Consider the following 25,699-nt stretch of genomic DNA (forward strand, 5'->3'; position numbering starts at 1 on the left):
GGTTTGTACAGTTCAACTAAGCCCAAATCAATATATATTTGTAAGAAAGTGGATCAAACAAAAAGGAGGGCTTTGCCCGAGAACAAAAATAGGGAAAAAAGATTAAGGATCACAGATTATGTATATAAATGGCTTATAACAAGTTTTCCCAAAGAGGCTAGTGATACGCAGAATTGTACACTGTTCATATTCTTCTCTCAATGTTCTTTGTTCTAATCCCTATCTTTTTGATGCCATTTCTCTGCCTCCCCCTCATCAGTTGATAAGGACCAAAACTAGGAGCAAATAAGGATTTTTTTTTTTAATAATATACGGGTTCCTAAGATTGATCTATTATGAAATAGTCAAAAGATATCGTCTTTAAAACAAATTAAGCCTTACAAAAGGTCTAAGAAGAAATTTCACGATAAAAGAGATCATGGAAAAATGTTTTTTTTTTATTATTATTATTATTTTAATTTAAAGGGAAAAAAAAAAAAGAAAAGAATGAAGGGCTTTTTCTTTGGCTAGTGATTTAAAATAAAATAAAACTAGTCGCTAACCCGTGCGATGCACGGGAAAGCTATTAATAACTTAATATGAAAATATATATATATATATCATGGTATAAATTATATACCAAACCAATAAAATCTATCATTTACAAAGTAATAAAATCTATCACATACAATGAGATATCATGAGATCATATTTAGAAACTATATAACTGATATAAGTATACTCCAATACAATTAATTACACGAATATAGTTAATTCCATACTCATTCAATCAAATATCTTTCATAAATTACATTAATCGTTTTTGATGTCCAAGATGTATCTAAATGCTAACATTGCCAGTAAACAAAGATGCTAGACCTCAATGGGATTAAAAAGGCAACATAATGCCAATTTACACAATTTCTGAAATCATTATTTCCACTATTGAGAGAGAGAGAGAGAGAGAGAGAGAGAGAGAGAGGTGACTGTTGTGTTGCATCTCTTAAGAAGAATCTACCCTGTACATTTTTTTTTATATGTAATCGACAAATAACAAAATAGATGTACCACATTTAGAGTATGCACATTTCTGAGATTAAAAGTAAAGGAAAATAAGAAAATGAACCCACCTAAAGTTTTTTGCTCTCCCTCTCGATATTGACTTTTCCAACATCTTCCAAAATCAAATTTATGTACTCCTCCCTGTAAGGCATAAAAATTAATATTTGACCAAATTTACATGTATTTTAAAAACAGGTACATGGAAACAAAATACAATTAGTGAAAACAGAAAATGCTCTAAACCACAAACTATATTTTTGAAACCGGTTTGAATTTCAAATAAGTAATTGCAAAAGCATTAGTATGTAGCTTTTCAATTTTACCTTCATGACTCTTTTACAATTTTTTGCTATATATATAACCAAACTTAGTCATTTATAACATATCATTGATATACGGTTTACTAAATACTCTTCTTAATAGGAATTGTTAGTCATGTCATCTAGCTAAAACTTCCATTTAAATTATCATCTCCAATCACCCTTTGAAATCTCATGGTTGCCTTTGCTTCTTGCCTAGTAGGACAACACAAATTTATTATCCCATCTACATCCATATTAAGACACACAGTAAACAAAAGCAAACATACAAAACACATAATCTTTCATGTAGTTGTTTAATTTCTCTAAACAAATGCCAAGTTAATTTTAATGTCTCAAATTCAATTAGTAAACACTATGATACACACCTATTCCAAACTTAAACACGCAACCAATTCTACCAATACATGTAACCTTGCATAACTCAAGTTTGTGTCCATAACTCTCAACTTTCTTGGCCCTAAAACCCATCCCAACAATTTGCATTAAACAATCATCGCCCAGAAAAATTATCTATTATTATTAGCAAAATTTTCCCATAATTTCTATCTAAAAAATGCTTCCACCATTACCATGTATTTCCAAATAAGTTCTCACGCAACTTGTAGGCTTATTAATCAGTAATTAGCTATCTGCATATATCATAGAATACTTTCAACCTAGCAACAATGATAACACAAATCGTAAGAAATCCTACCTAATTATGCTGCTATTTGAGGGAGTACAAATAAACATAGATCTTGTGTGACTTCCATGGAGAACTTCTTTGCTAGAGTGCTAGCATTCTTCAAAATGGGCTTCCAAATTCTTAGATGTGTCTGTAACATGAACATTACTCTAAATAGGTGAGTAAACAAAGCATCATAAACAATAAACTATACGCAAAGTACATACGATATAGAAAACTAACCATGGCATCGAGATTGACCTCAATCCTAAATTCGAATCTGCCACAAACATCACTACCAGTTATTTTTCACAACAAAAGTTTCAAATTAAAAGCTTTAAAGGTCCAATGGAAGAACAAATTTTTTCAATTTTTTTATTTATTATAAAAAAGAAGAATGCAGTGCCAATTTAACAGGATATATCACTACTTGTAATTTGGAAAGCAAAAAATAACAAATTATAGTCTAACTCATTTATCCTAAAATTTTCAAACACATGCTAACAAATAGATATTGATATAAAATATTCACCTTGTAACAAAATTTAATAAGTCTCAAACACACATCTTTAATAGCTTTAAATGAATTTGTCATAATTGTATTTAAGCTATGGCTCAAGCAATAAGAGGCAGCAAATATGATTCCATAAAAAACTATTCTCTTCTTGTCTAATATTGTTTAGGAGGGTTGTCGCCTTGAATTCAACTAAATTCTCTCAAATCATATTTAACAACCAAGAACGAAACCCTAAATCATATTTAACAACCAAAAACGAAACCCTAAATCATATTTAACATCCCAAATTATAGAACAAAATAAAAACTTACTGGTAATGTTTGCAGAGAGAATCTGGTCAGATGGTAAAGTCTCAAAATCAAAAACTTTCTGCCACTAAAGGAGTGGCTGGCTGGCGCCTGCGGACTATAGTTTAGGGGTTTGAAGGTAGAGAAGGGACAAAGATTGGAGTCAGGGGAACGTGTATGTAGAGAGAGGCATGGAGGAAATTGTGCGTTTGAAGATGGAGATGGGACTGTGTGAAGAAGAAGAGAGGGAGTTTGATATGTTTGCATTACTGTGTTTGCGTTTAAGGGGGAGAGAGGTTTTTTTTTTTTCATCAAGTTTTGGTTTTGGGGAGAACGAAATTTTTGGTTTTAGCCTCTTTTTACGCTTTGAGCTTTGTTTTTTAAGGGCCGAAATTTTTGGGTTTTTTTTTTTCTTTTCCTTTTTGATAATTTTTTTTTTTAGTCTTAAAAAGTTTTTTTTTTTTTTTTTTTAATTTGTGCTGATAATAGCTTTTTGCTTTGAGCTTTGTTTTTTTAGGGCTGATTTTAAAAGTTTTTTTTTTTCCTTTTTGATAATGCCGGTTTGAAATTTTTGGGTGTTTTTTTTTTCCTTTTTGATAATGCTAGTTTTTTTTTTAGTCTTAAAAGTTTTTTTTTTTTTAATACTGTGCTGACGTGGAAAATTGTGGGAACTTCAAAAGTTTCGGTTTTATATATATATATATATATATATAGATGACGATCCACAATCTAGTGATTACTCCCATACTGATATGGTACAAACACGTACGAATACTATCATCCAATGAAATTACATTCATGGCAAGTAAATAACATCTTCATTCAACCCATCACATCCTAAACCTTAAGACCTATGTCATTTCCCTAAAAACTATATAGTAATAACTACTCACGCGTTTTGCTGAAAGAAACACCACTGGATACCAAAATGATTGCACACTTATGGCCACCATCGCCATGATATTTGTACAAATTACTTGCATAAATGTTCTATCATAAAAGAAACGCATAAAATAAATCATTTATACAAGTTAATATATGATAAGAACTTGGAAAGGGGTGGGGGAGTCTAGATTGGGAATGGAGAAAGAAGACAAATGAAGCCTTACCATATCTTGCCAATGATGATATATTCCAGTTATATTTCGCTTTTCCACTCCAAGTCAAAAATATATATGCCAAATGCCCAACCACAAGCATTTGGATCAAAATTCTCAGAGATCTTTAGATTAGAGAAGTTGAGATACTTATCAAACCTATGGAAGCTTTCCTTGCATTTCTCCGCTGCACCATTTACCAACCCTTGCAAATCAATGGACCAAAGAGGCGTGAGATCCTTCTGAACTACAATATGATCAGATTCTCGTCCAGCTTTGGGTAAACTTCAGGAAGGTAGAACCTTTGATGATTCAACATGGACAAATATTTTGGGTTCCTGTATTTAAGTTTGTCTTCCCCAGTAGATATGGTAGTAGGATGGTTTACTCTAAAATAATATTCTTTAGTTCTTGCAGATTCAAGGTGGCGTAGAACAGAACAGTGTGAGGAATTCAGCCACTTGAAATCATCAATGTTCTCAACTTGGATTGTTGCCTTCATAGGAGGGTTGACATTGCAATCGTTTAGGGACTGTTTTAGCAGCTAGCTGAATCAAGAGAGCAGTCTTTTTCTTCAGTGCAGTTACATTCTCTTCAACTGAACCATGGCTCTAAACGACCATGCAACTATGTCGCAGTCGTACAATTTGTCTTTTGCTTTAGAGAGAATGTGACCCATTGCTTTTGCTTGATCAAGGGCACTGGAATAGGAACAGTGAAAACAACTGCATGAAACCAAGAGCGAGCAAGTATGCCTGGTAACCAGGACAGCAGACAAAAAGCAGCAATACCTTGGGTGAAGCTCAGCATCAGAATGTGATTCTCCAATAGCACTTTTGACTTGCTTTGAGTGCACCCTAAGAGCACTGTAAAACTCACTTTAATTCTTAGACTTGGCAATGCTTGCACATGCTTTGGCCATTATCATCTGGTCCTGCATAAGTTTGAGGAATGAATCTGAATGTGGGTGATCAAAATCTCACCTCCATATACTGTACTTTCTCTCGACAGTGGTGTCTAAGGCTTTTAGATCGTTCAATTGCTGCTGCTGCCATCTGGTTGTCAGTTTCTTCATCTTGTCAAATTAGTTGTGCAGATTGGAGATCCTTCCTTTCCTGCCATGGTATCTGAAAGGGCTAGGAACTGTTACAAATTGAAATCACACAAAACATATTTGATATTTGATATCACTAATAGAAGAATTTAATAGTTCACCTGCCGCATGAACTTCACTAGGTTCATTGATGAGTTGTAAGGATATGGGATTCTACCATCTTGATGCCCATTGCTAGAATGCTCAGCATTCTCTCCAGATCTTATCCCAGATTGAAATGAATCTTCCACTGTCTGAAAGTAAGGAATAGACAAGAAAATGGTGTCAGTGTCTATGACTAAGAGATAATAATTCAATTGGTGATGTCAGCCACTTATACTAAACAAAGGAGTTATTAATTCAAGGAGAAAAAAAATCGGTTCAAGATGATGTTCTATATATAATCTATATGGTTCTCATAATTATTCAAACTATCTCAGCTTTGGTAAGAATTAAGATTAAGTACTTTCACACATTATTGCTATCTGAAAAAAGAATCAATGTTAAAATCAAATTGGAGTACCTGAGAACTCATAGACTGGTCACAGTGAACATCCATAGGGTTTTCCCAGACCCAGAAAGCAGATAGGTCCCTCATTTTCACCCCACTAATTCAAATAGCACCAGAAGTATCACTCTATGTCGCAATGATGTCAATAACTTGTATGAAATGTTTAAAAATAAGCATTACTGCTATCTATGGAGAGGGGAAAAAACTCTATGAATTACCTGTTCATATGGATAATTGCTGACTCCAGCTGCAGAAGTGGTATCTTGTACCTACTTAGCAAAGATTTGCCTACACAGTCAACAAATGCAAAAAAAATTATATAATGTAACAAGTTATTTACAGTGGTAATTGTCCTAAAATCATAAAAGAGGGTAAAGGTTTGTGGGTGTGAAAAAATCTGTATGGCTGTTGCCAATTGACAATGCAACTGGGTGCCAGACAAATGAATTCCTTTCAGCCGTACTACACTGAGTCATATGTTCAGCCACATCAGAGACATCATGTCACCAATTCCTTCTCCAAACAGTTGCTGACAGTTGAAGCAAATTCTAAATTTACTGGTTCTCTTTTTGAGATCCCTTTCCTACAACTACAAAATACTTAGGGCCTGTTTGGTTGTCCCCTGGAATTATATGGCTCCATTCATATTTGGTAAAGGCTCAAACAAACAAATAACATAAAAGAGGTAACTCAAGAATTGCAACTATCACTATAAATGGTTTGGAGTGAGGTCATGGGTTTGTGTTAGGTGTTATAAAGTTATGGATGGTGTCATTTGAAACTCATGGGACAACCAAACAGGCCCTTATTATATATAAAAACACTGTTATGTTTCAGCATGGAATCATATTATAATCCAAGAAATACACGTTGAATTCTCAACTCATCTGAAACTGAGACAAACATTCTCTAGGAGATTCTCTAACAAACAAATGCAACAACACAAGTGAGGTAACTCAAGCATAACAAGTATCACTATAAATGGTTTGAAGTGTGGTCATGGGTTCATGTTAGATGTTTTTAGGAGCCAAAAGGAAGCAGAATCAGCCACCAAAGCTAAATTGCTGATTGGGAAACAGTGTGCCCTAATTGGCCGTTCAGTCGTGCGATTGGGAGTCTAACTTGGTTCTTGGCATTCCTGAAGTGCCAATCCATGATGGTGCACCTGCATCCAATGACTACCAAATTTTGTGGGAATCTCTAGTAACTAACCATGCAAGTAAGGAAGGCTTTACTGACCAGGCATGAATTTTTGTAATTGAACACATGCTTGGATTGATTAAAGCACATGTCTTGTAGTTAGCAAAGAGTTAGTTACATTTAGCACTTGCTTAATTAGTTGGATAGAATTAGTTAGGCTAGGCACATCCATAACATTCCAGCACCTTTCATCATTCACCTCAGGATTGGAAGCAAGAATCTTTTGATCTATTTATGGACTTTGTCTACTCTTCGACTGTGCGGGGGGTTGGCCCTAACAAGGTTTATTGGAAGCTAGCTAGGAGTAGAAGTTTTGAGGTTATAGGATTTTGTCTTTCTTTCGACCCTCCTACTCTTACCTCTTTCCCTTGGAGAATGGTGTGGCAGTCAAACGTTCCTCCAAGGGTAGCTTTTTCTCATGGTCTGTTTCCTTAGGTAAGATTCTTACAACGGATAACCTTCGCTAAAGGTGTATTATTGTTCTTGATTAGTGTTATATGTGTAAGAGGTGTGGGGAGTTGGTGGATCATCTTCTTCTTCATTGCCCCATAGCATTTGAGTTGTGGTCTTTGGTGTTTTGCTTGTTTGGAATTCACTGGGTTATGCCTCATAAGGTAATTGAGTTGTTTGAGTCTTAGCAAGGTAAGTTTGGGTGTCATCGCAATATAGGCTTTTGGAGACTCGTCGTGCCGCATTATTTGATGTGGTGTATTTGGAGTGAAAGGAATGCCAGATGTTTTGAGGGATGTGAATGGTCCTCACTAGAGATTAAGTCTTTTTTCTAACATACCCTCCTTGCTTGGAGTGTGGCTCTATCGCATTTTTCTTGTTTTTCCATTCTTGTTTTACTTGATCACTGTAATTTTGGTTCTTGATTTTTGCTCCCACATTACATTTCCAATGTATCGGGTTGGCTTCTTTATTAATAAATTTTTTTCGTTACCTATCAAAAAAAAAAAAAAAAAGAAAAGAATTAAACATACCAATGTATAGAAGTCTCTTGTAAAGTGATGAAGGACATAATCAACAAGCTTATGCCTTTTCTGCTCCTTTCTCTCTAAAAGTTTCTCTCACTCTTTTATTCTCTCTTTTATCAGCGCTCCCTTGAAGCAGTCACTTATTCCTGAATTGTTTCCAATCCCTCATCATTCCTTAAGTCCATTTCCAAACCCCAACTCCCATACAACACTAGCGCTACCCAAAACCCAAAGTAACCCTAAAGACCAACACAAACACTCAAACCCTCAAACACCCACTCGACACACCTGGAACACTAACCTAGGCAAGATCCTATTATTAAAAAATTATGGATGGTGTCATTTGAAAGTCAGAGGACAACCAAAAAAGCCCTTAATATTTAGAAATATACCCAACTTTTCAACATGAAATATTATTATAATCTTAGATATATATGCACGTTAAATTATCTTCTCATCTAGAACTAAGAAAAATGTTCTCTAAGAAATTCCAATTACTATAGTTCCTTCAACCACTTTCATAATTATCTATGTTACTTAAATTACAGATGGGGAAGTTAAGGTTTGAGGTTTCACCTACAGAACAACCCTCTTTGGTCTTTGCTTTACTTGTTTTCTAGAGTTTCCAAGCCCCGTCCTCTAGAAAATTTACAAGCACATCTTATATTTAGAAGGCTAACAAGTGTTGATAGATTAGACTAAATAGTCAATAATACAATAATGTACAATTTATGAGAATGAGGTTATAATGACAAGAAAACACCACCAAGGAACCCTATAGAAATCCATAATTATAGGAGTAAGAACTAAGAAAAACAAGATTGATTGAAACCTTGCCCAGATGGCATCACTAACAACTGTGAATAAATTACACTACTGTGTATTTCGCAAATGCAAAAAATGTAAAGGTATGTTTGGTAACTATTTTTTTCCCTTATTTTCTGATTCCGAAAACAATTTTCTATTTTTGAGATTAAAAAACTTGTTTGGCAATCCAAAATGGACAGAAAACAAAAACTGTTTTCAAAACTCAATTTGCGAAGGAAACTGAAAACATGAAAAGACTGTTTTCAGTTTTTAATTTTTAAAACTCAACGAAAAAAGCATTTAATTTAATTAATCTGTCTCATTTAATGAGTTAGCATCAAATCCTAATAACAACATATTTTAGTATTTTCTTTTTTTTCTTCAAAAAACTATCTTTTTAATTTCAATTAACCAAACATATTTTTTATTTCAAAAATACAGGAAAATTGTTTTTTCTTTATATTCTCAAAAACAAGTTTTTGAAAATAGAAAACAAAAACTGTTACCAAATATAACCTAAGTTTTTTGGGATTTTGGAGCTTATTTTGGCAAGCCCACACCAAAAAAAAACCCCATTTCCCACTCCCTTTCTATAGTACTTTCAACAAATACACAAACAGCAAAGCTCATCCAAATACACTCTAAATAGTTACTAATACAATGATGTATGCAATATTGACAATGAAGTTATAATGACAAGATATGAAACAGCACAGCTTAACTTTATAGCAATCCATAAATCATAGAAATTAGAACCAAGAAGAATTGAGATTGAAACCTTGCCCGCAAGGCATCGTTTGCAGTAATACAAGGGCCGAAAATCATTGAATTCTCTTCGACTGAAATGAATAACAAATATTTAAATCATAACAACCAAGAACACCACCAATCACATAAAGAAACTAACTAAATCAAATTTTTTTTTTTTTTTTAAAACACCCAAACGAATAAAAAGAAAGTAAATTTATAGTGTGCTACTTACATTGGCGAAGGATTTGATACATTTACTTTTTACAAAAGCTAAATTGCACAGCATCTATAACAATAATGGAGAGTTGAACAACTAATCAATCCACTAATGGTAATGGGTCTGATCAAAATTTTGATTTTAAATTTAAAGATAGTGATATTAATCCAAATTAAGCATAATCAATGGCGTGAAATCCCCAAAACAAGAAAAAGAAAATGCAAAAGAATTCACAGTGTTAGAGTTGAAATTTCAATTCAATATAGTGTATGAATTAAAGAGTACAAGTAGAAAAGCCAAAGTGAAATAAAGGGTAAAAATGAAATTTTAAAAATGGAAAAAAAAAAATCAAAAGAAAAGATTAGAAAGATAATTGATTTACCAGTGAGATGAAGATGAGTTTTTGAAGAGAGTGAAAGCTTGAGAATGGTTTTTCACCAGCTTCCATTATGGGTTTGGCTTGGCTTCTTCTTCTTCATTGTCTTGTTCTTGTTTCAGAGCGTGTTGGTTGTTTAAGAGTTAAGACTTAAGTTGTTGTAGCGAAGTTGCTACCAAAAAATTAAGTTGTAGCGGAGTTGCTAAAGTGCACGGTAGGAGCATATGATAAGATAGTATACTCCCAATTCAAAGTACCAAAAACTACCCGTGATAAGAAGGTGAGTACTGGGGATATGTAGCGCTGTTTGGTTTTGTTGTTTAAACAACAATTTTTTTTTTTTTTTTTTTTAACACAACACAACACAACACGTATGGACTCCTAGTTTTAAAACTACTAAAAACACAGAAAATTATGTAGAATACTGGAAAAATTAAAATTTGTAACCTTTTTTGGCATTTCGCATGATTTTACTAACAATTTCATTAATTGACAGATTTTGTGAAAACAAAATTGGTATTTACACATCACAATATTTAAATTTACAAAACCAAATAATTTTAACCCACACCCTAAAAACCTTGTTAAAAAAAAATCCATGTGCAAAATTCTAAAAACCTATACCGACATGGTGAGAAGAGAATGAGAATGAGTAGAGAGATTGAGAGCTTCATAGTGAAGCAGAACTCAAGTCTTTGAGACCCAAGTTCCTTCATTGATCTCTGAAACTTGAATAAACATGTGATTGGCTTTTGAAATTTCCATTCAGTGACACTCACTCCGCTAGTAACACTAGCTTTTTGTGTGGATTAAAAAGTCTTGAAAACTTGAATAAATATGTGATTGGCTTTTGAAATTTCCATTCAGTAACACTTCGCAAAAGTTAAAAGTTCCACTCACTTCACTAGTAAACACTAGCTTTTTGTGTGGATTAGAAAGTCAAAGCTAGTTCCAAGATTTTATTTTTCCTATGGTTAGGTTGCCATAAGTAGGGATGGCCATACCCATTGGGTAATGGATATCCTACTCTATCCTACCCAATTGTTCTGGGTAATACTCGGTTCTTCATGCGTAGAACCTAATCGGGTAGGATATGGATATTACTCGAATTGCTCGGGTAGGGTATGAATATTATCCAAATCCGACCTGTATTAAAAAAACCTAAATCTTTCACATCACTCACACTCTCTCTCTCTACCTCTCCCTATTAGTAGTCAGTCCTCATCGTCACACTCTCTCTCTCTCCACCTCTCCTCATCATCACTCACACACTATCTCTCTCTACCTCTCCTCAGCCCTCACCGTCACTCACTCTCTCTCTCTCTCTCTCTCTCTCTCTCTCTCTCTCTCTCAGAGCTCTCTAGTCTCCGCCTCTTCTCACCGTCACCACCGCTTCTGCTCTATTGGTTTCGTGTTGTGGGTATCTGGGTTTGACGTTTAGGGAAGGTTTTGTCACTGGTCAAACAAGCTCGTGTACTCTATCTCTCTCAGCTATAAGGTCTTTCACTTCATTCTCTCTCTACTCATTTAACATTTTGTGATATTTTTGGGTTTTGTTGATTTTGTGTATCTCATATCCTAGGTTGGTGTCCTCTCCTTAGGATTGATAATGGGGTTTTGGTTTAAATGGCAAATGGGTTTTCTAGGATATGCTTGAATAATCATTTTTTTAACCGTTTATATCAAAGAAGTGTTAGTCAACGAAATCTAAGATTGAAAATAGAAGATGGTGGTTCTTAAGATTTTTTGCTTATAGATAAAATAGTTGGGGTTCTTAGGATTTTGCATTTGGGTTATTTATTTATTTTTATTTTAATTATGGGGTTTTGGTTTAAATGGAAAATGGGTTTTCTAGAATATGCTTGAATAGATATTTTCTTAAAGATGTTTATGTTCCGTTCCAACTTTCTTAGGTGAAAATGTTTATATCAAAGAAGTGTTAGGCTAAGAAATCTAAGATTGATTGAAAATAGAAGGCGATGGTTCTTAGGATTTTTAACCTCATATCAGATTTAAATGTAAGTTTATTGTCTTATGAGAGGTTTCTAGTTCATGAACTTGTCTTATTTCTTTGTGATGTAACCTTGCATTTTTAAATGAAATAGCTATGCAACTTATATTTATGTTTTTAGAGCTGGTTCCAGCTATAGACTTTGTAAAAAGCCCACATCTTAAAGTCATGGTGTTAATTTTATTTTAAATGGAATTGAGATAAAGGATGCAAACTCTATGAAGTTAAGGATGAAGTAAAAGAAAATCAAGCATGGGAGGATTTATATTATGTAGCTTGAAGTTGAATAGGGTGGCTTAGGGGAATAGACCATAGGGGTTCTTGGAATTTTAGTCATGGTATGATTCTCAGTTGGAAGCATTGAATTGAAGTGAATCTTCTTGATTTTGTTTTCTACTAGGCTCAGGGTTTCCTTCTGCTAAGAGCATGTGTCCTTGGTCCTGTTCTAATAATTCAACCTTGGAGTTCATACTATCACCTATACTTATTTTTTCTCTATTTCTTTTCTTTTCTTAGGTTTTCTTAGCAATCAAACAGTGGCTGTGATAGTTAGAATTGTGGAGACAAAGTTTAATAATGATTAGCTTTTTTGTTTGCTTGATTTCATTCTGTATTGGCTTTGTTTCAAGTCTCATTTTGTTTGTTTCCTTTTAATTCCTTTTTTTTTTTTCTTGCTCTTGCCTCAGTCTGGTTGCTGGAAAAAATGTAAAGGAAATGATTGTTAAGTCAAATTAACATCAATAGGGGATAAAGAGACTCTGGAGGTTACAAATACTAATAGCTTCACTGTGTTTTTGTATTGTATATAGGCAAGAGAATTGTCTAATATGCTATTTGCTCTGCTTGTACTAGAGTTCATGATGAGTGATTTTTCACCCAGTCCATTTCTTTTTATAAATATGTGCAAGCAACCGTGGCCATCGGTGGAGAGATTGAGAATCTAAGTTTTGATGTAATGTTACATGTTGATCTTCACTACCATCGAAATAGTAGTATTTTGTGGTGATAGTATGTCATATGGAGTTTAGAAGACTTTTATTATTTATACATGGACCTTCATGTTAAGGGATTTTGTAAAATTTATTTGAGTTGGCATTTACTTATACGTGGGCTGTATTTAAAGGGGGGAAAATAAATCGTGGGCTACACCTCCCAATCTCTACCCTCTTAGCTCCATTTCAGCTTTTTTTTTATGGTGACAATAGAATAGGGTCTGGGCCACTATTACCTCCAAAATTTTCTCTCTTCATACTCCAAGACGGTGAAACTAATAATCTCGAGTGGTATGGGTTGCAGATTGCAGAAAACACAAACAATCCAGTTTACAACAACGAACTTCCACGCTCTTTGCCACAAGGGTTTGCCTCTTACTCCGGTGTGCCTTATCATTGTAATTCAAACAACGCCCCCATCTTGAAGCCCAATTTCATTTGCGTTGATGGAAGACATTGCTATGTAATTGGTATGAATTCCAACTATTATCGAATTCCTAGTCAAACCCTTGTTAAGGATTCTTTTATTCAACTTTTGGATACTCCGAATTTGATCCATTTACATTCTCTCAACCCTACTGTTCCTATAATTGAGCATGCTATGCCAATCAATGTAAAGGACTCCCACCCAATCATCTTGGGTGAGAGTCTTTACTGCCTTGGAGGTTGCTTACCATCCAACTGGGCTTCTTCCATGAACATAATAGCTGGTCAATGGATTTCAATCCCTAACCCTCCATATCTGCCCCAAATATGAGTTCTATTTTTTCCGTCGGTGTGAAGTATCACAATCCATATAAAGTAGTAGGTTATAAGGATCCTAAGAACCCAATTCTTCAACTGTTTAATGTTTCCACAAACCAGTGGTTAATCCAAAAATTTCAACCAAATTTCAATGGCCAAATTCTTAACCCTCCTAAAAATCAACCGGTAGTAGTTGATTCTACGTTCTTTTGGTATGATGCTGTAAAACAAAGGGTCGTAGGATATAACCTCTTTTCGGGTGAATGTTACTTGGTTGAGGCACATACACATGACCATGGCGCTGGAGACCCTAAGCCCCGCCTAGCTTTCATAAGTGGCGGTGATGATGGAAGTTTAAACTTTTGTTTACAGTGGCTATCCCCAACCAAGATAAATGGACTAGGCAGTGAAATTTTACCATTGGACTTCCATTTATCTTGGTTGGGGATAGCTACTGTAAACAAAAGTTTAAACTTCCACCATCACCACCACTTATGAAAGCTAGGCAGGGCTCAAAGTCTCCAACGCCATGGTCATGTGTATGTGCCTCAACCAAGTAACCTTCACCAGAAAAGAGGCAATATCCTACGACCCTTTGTTTTACAGCATCATACCAAAAGACTGTAGAATCAACTTCTATCAGTTGATTTTTAGGAGGGTTAAGAATCTGGCCATTAAAATTTGGTTGAAATTTTTGGATTAACCACTAGTTTGCGGAAACATTAAACAGTTGAAGAATCGGGTTCTTAGGATCCTTATAACCTACTACTATATATGGATTGTGATATTTCACACCGACGAAAATAACAGAATTCATATTTAGGGCAGATATGGAGGGTTAGGGATTGAAATCCATTGACTAGTTATTATGTTCATGGAAGAAGCCCAGTTGGATGGTAAGCAACCTCCAAGGCAGTAAAGACTCACCCAGGATGATTGGCTGGGAGTCCTTTACATTAATCGGCTTAGCATGCTCAATTATAGGAACAGTAGGGTTGAGAGAATGTAAATGGATCAAATTCGGAGTATCCAAAAGTTGAATAAAAGAATCCTTAACAAGGGTTTGACCAGGAATCCGATAATAGTTGGAATTCATACCAGTTATATAGCAATGTCTTCCATTTTCTTCAGCACAAATGAAATTGGGCTTCAAGATGGGAGCGTAGTTTGAATTACGATGATAAGGTTCACCCGGATTAAGAGGCAAACCCTTGTAGCAAAGAGCGTGGAAGTTCGTTGTTGTAAACTGGGTTGTTTGTGTTTTCTGCAATCTGCAACCCATACCACTCAAGATTATTAGTTTCACCATCTTGGAGTATGAAGAGAGAAAATTTTGGAGGTAACAGTGGCCCAGACCCTAATTATAGTTGTGGCAATGACATTAGTATTGCAGACTGTGCCGGTAACACATTTTGGCGCCGTCTCCGTGGCCGAGCTGATGATGATTGCGATGGTGATGGCGGTGGTGATGACAAACCCTTGGAAGAGTGTAGGGTGGTCCAAGAACACTCCATGTGAAGAAGGAAAGGAAGTGCTCGAATTGCAAAGACTCTTGGAAATGATGGAAATACAAAACGCATGTAGGTTTATATATAGCAAGTGTATAACTTCACCCAATATCTTTTTATTAGACATGAATTTTTTTTACGAATTCACCGGTAGAATACATTTTCTTCTTATATTCCCTACACTTGCAAAATTTCTAAAAGATTGGAAATCAATAACTATGTCATCAATTAATTATTTAAATTGCAAGTTTTCATAAAATAAAATTATAAATAAAAAAAAGTTTATGAATCATATAGTAAATAACATTCAATTAACACAAAATTTGACATATGTGTCAAGAGCATAAAAAACATACGGTTAGATTTTAAAAATATGGAGTAATGTTAGTTTTTTTTAATGAAAATTATAGCCTTAAGCTACAACTAAGTTTGTAACCAAACTTTGTCCCCTATATAATGCATATATATTTGAATTGTAATGAACCGAAAGTCCAAGATGGTCTTTTGCAGAGAGACAAGCATGAGACTTTTTTTTTTTAACCAAACAAAAAATAAAAAACAAAAAACCATTAGAAGGATTTTGGTTTTGGTTTTGGTTTTGATTTGGATGGAGGACTAAAAGATTTGGTTGATACTTCTTACTCCACTTCTGAGAGTAGAGATAGAGCAACATAGAAAGGGACTGAGAAAAGCGGCTGTTCTTTTTTGGGAAAGAGAATTCCAGCAGTAGGAGTAGGGTTACAACTTACGAGGGGCTTACCACCGCACACCATTGGCATGATGGTGGCCAAAATGGCCAAATGGCCATAAAATTGTAACTATATAGTTAGTAGACTCAGTTCCCAAACTTTATGATTTACTAGCATCTCGAGTCTATGATACTCGATTTTGGCCTATAAATCGACTCTTAAAAACTCGATTTTTATTGTCTAATCACGTCCGATGTAGCATATTTTTCCACTAGCGATCACATGAAAATCGAGTCTCTAAGACTCGATTTACAACCTTTATAAAGACTAGACCATTCAGAGACCAGAACATACCCAGAAAAAAAAAAAAAAAAAAATTGAAAGAGAGAAGAACCCAGGCAAGTGGCGGTGCACGACCTAGGCCAAGCAGCAACCCAGGCTAGGCAACGCGGTGCAAGGCGATCGAACCAGGCAGGTCGCGATCTAGGCCGCGCGACCCAGGTCGCGTGCTGCTTGGGTCGCGCGGCCCAAATCACGCGCTGCCTGGGTCGCGGACTGCGCCCTGCCTCGCGTGACCCAAGCAGCGCGCTAGCCGAGATCTGATCTGATCTGAGTCTCTCCCTCTGATTTGGATTTCTGAAATTTTTTTTGGGTATTTCGGCTTCTCTGATTTAAGTCTCTCCCTCTGATATGGATTTCTTAAATTTTTATTGGGTATTTCGGCTTCTCTGATCTGAGTCTCTTCGGATTTCTTAAATTTTTTTTTGGATTTTGGATATTTCGGCTTGTACGAGAGACTTAGAATTTTTTTAAATTTGTTTGGTTTATAAATCAAGTCTTAGAGACTCGATTTCCACGTAGGAAACAAATGCCACATCAGACCATGAAAATCGAGTCTTTGAGACTCGATTTATGGGCCAAAATCGAGTCTCATAGATTCGAGATGCTAGTAAATGATAAAGTTTAGAAACTGGGTTTACTAACTATATAGTTAGAATTTTATGGTCATTTGACCATTTTGGCCCTGAGAGAGGCACGGTTTGAAGAATAAAAAAAATAGAAAGAAATAAACAAACAAATATTATTTTAATCTGGCTGGAGAATAAAAATTAATTTTTTTTAGCTGTCAGCTACACTGTTCACTGTAGCAGTAAAAATTTTACATGAAACTCTCCTTTTTATGTATACCGGTGCCAAAAATAGATTTTTAGCACCGCTCTAAATTACAACCACATTTATATTTTAAAATACCGAACAATTGTGCTTTTTCAATATGTTTATTCATAATTACATCTTTTCCGAACCGGTGCCATTGTGCCTATAAAAATTAGTTTTTTCATTCATTCATAAGAGTCTTCATAGAGAGAGAGAGAGAGTGACACAATTCTATTCGTTGTGCATAGAGATTGTAGTGCTTCTTCTACGTGTTGTTCATCATTTTATCTTTGTTCAGTTTTATATCAACCATTTATTATTCATATATCAACTATTTTTTATTCATTTGGTCTGTAAGTTTTACTTTATTTCTCTTATACATTGACACAAATTTGTACATATATTGTTTATTGATTTTATTCACAAAATCATAAAAGTAAATTATTTGTGTAATAATAGCCAATAATCTTAAGACAAATTTTCCTCAATTTATTTTTGTGATTTCTGTGGAAAGTTTTTGTGTGTGCACTAAATAAGTTTTAAGAAGTTATTTTATGTTTGAATTGGGATAATTCTATAAGTTCTATTATTGGTGATTGCATTTTGCATAAATAAAATTGTGTTTGCACGTAAAGGGAGTTTTGTTATCAACATTAATTTTTTTCTTTTCAAAACTAATTGCCTACATCGTTTGGAATATTACACAATATATATTTATGTATAGCAATAACTGATTGCAATATTTGATAAACCTTTTCAAACATTTTGTTAACAATTGATTATTATTAATTTATTATACATTGTAGTCGTTTTTTTTTTTTTTTTTTGAGGGAATATACATTGTAGTTGTTGTGAGGACACGATTTTGTGACGAACCGTAACAGTGTTGGGTTCGCATGTAAAACGGCCCAAACAATATCATTTGTAGAGCGTGGGTTTGAAAGGCTAGGCCTCGGTCACCAGGTGGTAGGTTTTTCGTGGTGTTCGTGCATGGTTAAGTTATCTTCACCCCTGGAGTCTTTCTCCTAGAGGTGGGCTGGGAGGCTCTAGTTTTTGGCCATTTTTCCCAGCCTCCCTCTAGATTACTTACTTTTCGTTTTATACTAACCTGCATTCGTTGTCCTTCGTCCACGTGTAGGGTCAACCTTTCCAAGACTGATACTTGTCCCATCAGCCTATACCCAAAGTCGTTGGGGGTGGTTGTAAAAGTTGAAGAATATGGCTCTGTTAGGTGCAGAGTATTGAATGACAGTAAGGGCAGCTTTCCTTGGATATTTTAGATTTTCTTTCAAGCTTAACCCTATACCGTTTTTGCCCCTTTTTCCAGTGGGTTTGTGGGTCTGCCGAGGACTGAACTGTCCTCGGCTGTATCCCAAGGTTATCTTGTGCTTTACTTCATTGAGCTTGGGCCATAGCCCTCCTCGGCTTGGGCCTTTGGATTCCCCACGAGTAAATGGGCCTGACCCATAAATTATTGGGCCCCACAGTTGTTAATAACTGTTGCAATTGTATGATATATATAATCATCATTGTTATAATATATTATATGATTTTGGTGGATTCTCTATCAGTTTTCGTGGTATAACATACATTATATAATATATTTAAATACTTTTGGATTGTTTTGATTCGTAGGAAAGAGAATGTAAAATTGGAGTGTAATAGGATTTGTAAAGCATGTAAAGAAATTGCTTATTATTGTTGTTGTCATAGTTGGTGTGGCTTCATTCCTGGACCTTTTCATTATTTTTTTTAAAAAAAAAAAACTATAAATAGCAATTTCAAAGAAGATCCACAGGTTTATTGTATTTCTAAGAAAATTGAAAGATAAAAAGTTAAGAAAAGGTAAACAAATGAAGAAATCGGTTAGCATTATTGTTACTACCATTGGTGTGGCTTAATTCCTAAACCTTTTTACTATTTAACAAAGAAAACTGACTTACAAATAGAAATTTTGGAGAAGACCCATGGGTTTTTTGTGCTTCTAAGAAATATAAAAGAGAAAAAGTTACTAAATGAATATGATCCACTATCTATACCAAAAGATTATAACCCTTCAACATGTATATTTTCATTCAATGTGCATATTTTAGGTCAATAGACACATTTTCATTTAATAGGCACATTTTCATTCAATAAAAACACTTTCGGCAAATAGACACCTTTAATATATATCAAATATGAAGAATTATAACCTTTTAATAATCACCTTTTGGTACATCCAATTTAAATGATTATGATCTTTTAAAGGACACCTTTTAATATATGTATATACACAACACAAACTAAATTAGAGATGCAACACTACGGCTCTTATTCTTTCACACAAAAAACTAATAAATAAAACATTACTTCTTTTTTTTCCCTAAAACTAATCCAGTATCTATTCCCGATGCACGGGTTAGCGACTAATGTGTGCGTCTATATATATTATACAACATAAAATTATCAATTCAAAGAAGTAAATAACGAAATATCAAATAATACAAATTATTTAGTCTTGAGTCTTAACATAAGTTTAGCAAAAAAAAGTCTTAACATAAAAAAATTTATTACTTTTTTTATTTATTTAGATAAGTAATAGTACAAGTTAATGAAATAAATATTAAAAAATGCATAATGAAATGACCTGGGTACCAAATAAATTATTTGAATTCAGATAGGTGATAGAATAATGCTTCCTAGATCGATTAGTATTGTTATTTATTTATATTCAAATAAATTCCTATGTTTTAGGATAGAGAAAAGATATGTCCATAACATTTTTACAACAAATCTTAAATAACAGATTGTTATTGTTGGGGCAAAAAAGTAATCTTAGTGTTAGGTTCAAATTTAAACCAATAACAACTAATCACTTATGATTTGTTGTGAAAATGTTGTATACTTAGCACATCTCTTTAGGATGGGAGAGGTTCCTGTGTTTTAGGATTTGTTGATGAGGCTATCTCATCTTTGACTATTTATGTATGTTAAATTCATTAATGAGAATTAAGTAGAAAATTAACCAAAAATATCTATTTCCTCTCTCAAGTTTAGGAGATTTATCATCTCAAATTAACTAACTATCTTTTTCATTCAGTAAATTATCCTAGTTCACAACATTTGGTATCAGAGCCAACCGATCCAACTAGTTAAAAAATAGGCAAAACTGCACTATTAGTCCCTGAAATTTATCCTATGTGCGCAGTTGGTCCCTCAAGTTTGAAGCGAGTACAATTAGGACCTTAAGTTTTAAAACTGAATTGTATTGGTCTTTTTACTAACTGCTGTTAATGGTGTTACTTATGTGGCTAACGGAACAATAACTTGACTTTTTTTTTAATGATGTGGCATGTTTTTAATTAAAAAATTAAAAAAATAGTTTTTAGATGAAATTGAAAAATCATATGGACTAGATTAAAAACAAATCTGTTTAACAAAAACACAGTCTCTCTCTAAAAACTGTGTGTGAAAGACTCTTTGATATCCAAATCAACAATGGAATCTACCAACTACCATCACCGGCGGTCACTGTCGAGCGATCGATTTCTCACTGTGTTCTCTTTCTCTCCACCGTCGTCCATCGACGTAGGCGCTGGATACGAGCTCAACGAAGCTAAAGTGTTTTGGACCAATGACTTCATGGACGACGATCACTACGATCACGATCATCCTCGTTTAGCTAACAAGTTACAGAAATCAACGAGCTCAAGAATCCTCGCAGCGTTGCCAGAAACCGATAACTGGTCTCGGAATTTCCGAGACGGACCGGTTCTATGCCGGAAGCCATCAATCTCCGCGATTCCGGCAATCCCAAGGCCACTGGAGAGAGAGCTCTCTCAGGCTCTAAACTGCAACAGGAAGTTCCAGAACGAGCAGGACGAGAACCTGTAGCTTCACCGGCAGTTGGCTCCGATGAAGGTTCTGGTGTTGTCAAAGGCAATGGCAGCGAAGAATGGGAACGGGATGATTGCCGATGACGTGGCGGCAGACGATTTGGACGAGGACTAGATGTTGCCGCCGCACGAGCTTGTGGCGCGAGGACGATTTGGACGAGGACAAGATGTTACAAATAGACAAAATCTGATATTAAAAACAAATCATGTTTTTAATTAATTTAATGAAGTGGCATGTTTTTAATTAAAAAAAAATTAAGTTATTTTTCTGTTAATTATGTAAGTAACACCGTTAACAGCAGTCAGTAAAAGGACCAATACAACTTAGTTTTAAAACTTAAGGGACTAATTGTACTTGCTTCAAACTTAAGAGACTAATTGCGCGCACATGGTAAATTTCAGAGACCAATAATGTAGTTTCGCCTAAAAAAAATATAAATATATATATATATATATCTTTGCTGCCTTTCTCATTCAAGCAAACCACAAAAAAATCCATCCTCCAAATCACCCTCTAGCCAGCACTCATAACCCCAAAAGAAAAAAAAAAATTGCCTCATCTTGCTTAACCCATATCCATTAGCACAATCAGCCAGCACTTATGAACAAGCCTTCAAAGATTTAAGGCATGCCTTTCAAAACTTGTGTGTAGCAGTAGATCAATTGGGCAACCAAATTGAATCATTGCAATCTGTCAAAAGAACAACCAACGACTTTGAAGGCAGTGCTTTACACATTCAAGTCAATACTATGGAGTCATCAAAATTTTCAATAATAGTACCGATGCCAACAAGTGTTGCTTTGGCCTTAGTTCAACAAGAACCTACTAAAGAGTATGAACAAGAGAAGGTTCTACAAGAAAGTGATTCATTAGATGGTGCACAAAAAGTTTGAGTTTGATGATTGTTTTTATGATCAGCCCTCCATGGTGCATGACCGACAAGAGCTTATTGAAGTTAGAAAGATTGAGACTATGATGCTTCCTATGACTCAAGAAAAGACAACCTTGATTGCACCAATGAGTATGCACATTGATTTTGTAATTCCTGATAAATTTTATATTGAGGAATATAGGAATTTTCTATCCTTGGTGCTCCAAGAGGCAATTCAAGAATTGCAGGACATGCCTAACACCAAAATTCTCATCTTTTATCACTTTAATATCCGAGGTTGAGTATTCTCCCATCGATGTTTGCAAAATTCAATTTCTATGTCCTTGAATCTTGAGGACAAGATTCATCTTGAAGGGGGAGGTTCTGGGTACTAAATAAATTATTTGAATTTAGATAAGTGATAGAATAAGGCTTCTTAGATAGATTAGTATTGTTATTTATTTGTATTGAAATAAATTCTGATGTTTTAGGATATGATGAGTTCCTATGTTTTAGGATTTGTTGATAAGGCTATCTCATCTTTGGCTATTTATGTACATTGAATTCATTAATGAGAATTAAGAAGAAAATTAACCAAAAATGTCTATTTCTTCTCTCAAGTTCATGAGATTGGTCATCTCGAATTGACTATATTTTTCATACAGTAAATTATCCTATTTCATAACATTAACCGATTAGAATCATCAGATTTTTTTTTTTTTTTTTAATGTCAAGATAAATCTCTTGCCAAAGGGGGGAGTATTTTAGGAACGGAATTAATAACTTTAACTTTCACTTTCACTTTTTTATAAATAGGGCAGCCTATTTTTTAAGACAAATAAACCATTGAAAATAAGCCAAATCAAACAAATATTTTAGTCATTTTAGGCGTTCTTTAAATTCAATTCTAGATTGCCACAAAATGAGTACAATCTTTTCGATAGTTTAGTGTGCAACTATGCAGTCCGTTGCCTTCTTTTTCCCTTGTTGATGGTTATGCGTATAAACAACTGAACCCTTTCCCATAAAATTGAGCATTGAATGGGATTTTATCAACCTTTAGTCCTTAGATGAAACTCTCACATGCTTGGTACCAACCTTCTTAGCGTTCTTAATGGGAGAGAATCTATGCCGTTGGAAAAATAAGATTGACAATTTTGTATTTCAGCATTCAATGACTGCTAAACTCTCATCAATCTTCATACAACCATGCAGTTGATCAACTATACTATGTATCTCACCAACTTGTGGGGTGAACTTGTCCCCCGCTAAAAATTTACACGCCCCGTTTTTTACATGCACCAAGCTGTACCCAGCAACAACCCTCACACCTCTCTCCTTCACCAACCTTCTCATCCTCGCAGCATCAACAAATGATCCACCCGATGCATACATGCTTGATGCAAGCAAATAACCTGATGAATTTAAAGGCTCCAACTCAAGAACACGAGAGATGGCTCCTGTGCCAAGCTTGCTGTTCCCATGGCTTTTACAAGCACTCAAAAGTGCCCCCCAAATACTTGCACCAGCCTCAAAACCTTCAGGCATCTTCTTGATTAAATTAATTGCACTATCAACTTGTCCTGCTCGACCCAACATGTCAACCATGCATGAGTAATGCTCCAATCCAGGCTCAACCCTGTGATCTTTAATCATTGAATTGAAAAAACCAAGCCCCTCTTCAATTAACCCACCATGACTACAAGCAGATAACACTGAAAGAGCTGTCACAGCATTTGGCTCCACTCCATGTTTTTTCATTTCAGCAATCAAAGTTAAGGCTTCATGTGCAAAGCCATTCATGCCATATGCTGCAATCATGGCACTCCATGAAAAAACATTCTTATCAGAAATCTGTTCAAAGGCTTTTCTTGAGTCTTCTATTGCCCCACACTTCGAGTACATCTCAACAATTGCAGTTGCAACTGCTACTTCTGCATCCAAGCCTCTGTAAATTGAAATTCCATGAGCCCACATTGACCTTCTCAGTTCAGCTGAAGCTGAACAAGCCTGGAGAAGATTGATAATGGTAACCACATTGAGCTTCTCTTGTGCATAGATCATCTCTTGGAAAACAGCTATTGCCTCATCCGGCTTGCCACAATAGGTGAACCCCGCAATCATTGTGCTCCAAGAAACAACATCTCTTCTCTCCATCCCATCAAAAAGTTCCCATGCCAGCTCAATAAGATTGCATTTTCCATAAGCATCAATTAGAGAATTTAGCACCAATTCATTTGATTCATATCCCCACCGTATTATTACACAGTGGACTGACTTGCAGTGAAATGGCTGCACAAAAAACTTGCATGTCTGAAGAATATTGACTAGACTCACCTCATCTGCCTCAATTCCTTCCTTCACCATCGAATAAAACAATGACAAAGCTTCCAAATGCTTCTTATTTAGGACAAATCCAGATAATATAGAATTCCATGTGACATTGTTCCTTTGAGACATCTCATTGAAGACTTTAAAGGCTTCTTATTTAGGACAAATCCAGATAATATAGAATTCCATGTGACATTGTTCCTTTGAGACATCTCATTGAAGACTTTAAAGGCAGATTCGGCATCGTAGCACTTAGAATACGTATCAATTAAAGAATTCCCAATATACACTTCAAAAACGAAACCTCTACTGATCACTAACCCGTGAACCATTCTTCCTATACTCAAGTCCCCTAAACTAGCACATGCTTTAAGGAGACTCACCATAGTTACACCATCTGGCTCAATGCCAACCTCAAAAACCATCTCTCTGTACACCTGCAAACCAACCTGAGCTTCCTCATTTTGCACATAACCACTAATTATCACACTCCAAGAGATAACATCTTTTTCACGCATTTCATCAAACATTTTCTGTGCATTCACCATGTCAGAATCAGCATACAAACTCAGCAAAGAGTTCTGAACTGAAGGAATGGCCAAAAACCCACTTCGAAAAATGTAACCGTGTACCTGCAGTCCTTCAAGTTTAGCTCTAAGACTATGACATGCCTGTATTACAAGCACCAAGGTGGAAGTGTTAGGCTCAAACCCATCAACCCTTGCACTCATAAACCATAGCAACCCTTCTTGTAAATCTCCTTTCTGAAGATACCCATATATCATTATATTCCAAGAAACTGAATCCTTGTTCATGCAGTTAAAAATAACTAATGCAGAACCCAAGTCTCCACATTTCATATAGAAGTCCATAGTGGAGTTACCAATTGAAGTGAACAATTCAAACCCCTGTTGAACCAAGCTTCCATGTATAGACTTTCCATGTCTGATGGAGAGGTTTGAACATGCTTTGAGAATGGGAGGGAAAGCTGATGGGTCTGTTAGTTGAATTCCAGTTTTTTTCATTTGGTTATAGTGGGAAAACACTTCTTCCCATTTCCCATTAGATGAAGATTCCCTGATTCTTAATATCCAATTAGGGAGCTTTGAAACTAATTGAATTGTTGGGAAGCGCATTGCATGGAAGCAAATGCAAGCACTAGTTTGAAAATGAGGTTTTCAGAGTACATGAGGAGGTAGTTTTATTTTTTAAACATCACATTCAATGCTTCATATGTATACGAGCTATCACTCCCGTAAGCTCGGAATGAATTTTAATATTATACATACTGAAGTGCATAGTTGCCGGTGTATAGGTAAATTAAGGTATGCCATTTTATGGACCCCACAAAAATGATTCGAAAACCAGAATCTAGCTTGGATTAATTTATTTTAAGATTGACCTCTATATAAGATGGCTGGACTAACTACACTGGCTTGACTTTTTTTTAAGGCACAGTCATGCATGTTCATCTTTGATCTTTGAACATGAGTAATGGTAGGAACACAACTTTTTCAGAACTCCTAACATGGATAATTGTGATTGGAAAAAATCACTTTCGCTTAGGTCCGCTATTAATATTCCTTATATTATACACCAATTACAATAGGGTCATCTCAAGAGTTGTATTTTTTATTTTTTTTTAAGTTGTGTCCTTGA

At 35.0% G+C, this 25,699-nt stretch overlaps 1 protein-coding gene and 1 pseudogene across 1 annotated transcript; both read right to left on the bottom strand.

Moving 5' to 3' along the window:
- Positions 1–937: 937 nt before the first annotated feature.
- LOC115967979 lies at positions 938–10,027 on the bottom strand (annotated as a pseudogene).
- Positions 10,028–22,546: 12,519 nt separating this feature from the next.
- On the bottom strand, positions 22,547–25,265 carry LOC115968699 (pentatricopeptide repeat-containing protein At2g17210-like). The gene is made up of 2 exons (XM_031088171.1): positions 24,230–25,265; positions 22,547–24,146 (listed from the first exon to the last, which is right to left on the bottom strand). The coding sequence occupies exons 1-2, from the start codon at positions 25,174–25,176 to the stop codon at positions 22,874–22,876; spliced, it is 2,220 nt and encodes a 739-aa protein (XP_030944031.1). The 5' UTR covers positions 25,177–25,265; the 3' UTR covers positions 22,547–22,873.
- Positions 25,266–25,699: the final 434 nt, after the last annotated feature.

This window comes from Quercus lobata, chromosome 11 (genome assembly GCF_001633185.2).
Source record: "Quercus lobata isolate SW786 chromosome 11, ValleyOak3.0 Primary Assembly, whole genome shotgun sequence".
Lineage (NCBI taxonomy): Eukaryota > Viridiplantae > Streptophyta > Magnoliopsida > Fagales > Fagaceae > Quercus > Quercus lobata.

Coding starts and splice junctions, on each gene's coding strand:
- LOC115968699 (XM_031088171.1), bottom strand. CDS start 25,176: ATGCGCTTCCCAACAATTCAATTAGTTTCAAAGCTCCCTAATTGGATA. Junction 24,147..24,229: donor TCTCAAAGGAACAATGTCAC/ATGGAATTCTAT, acceptor GAACAATGTCAC/ATGGAATTCTATATTATCTG.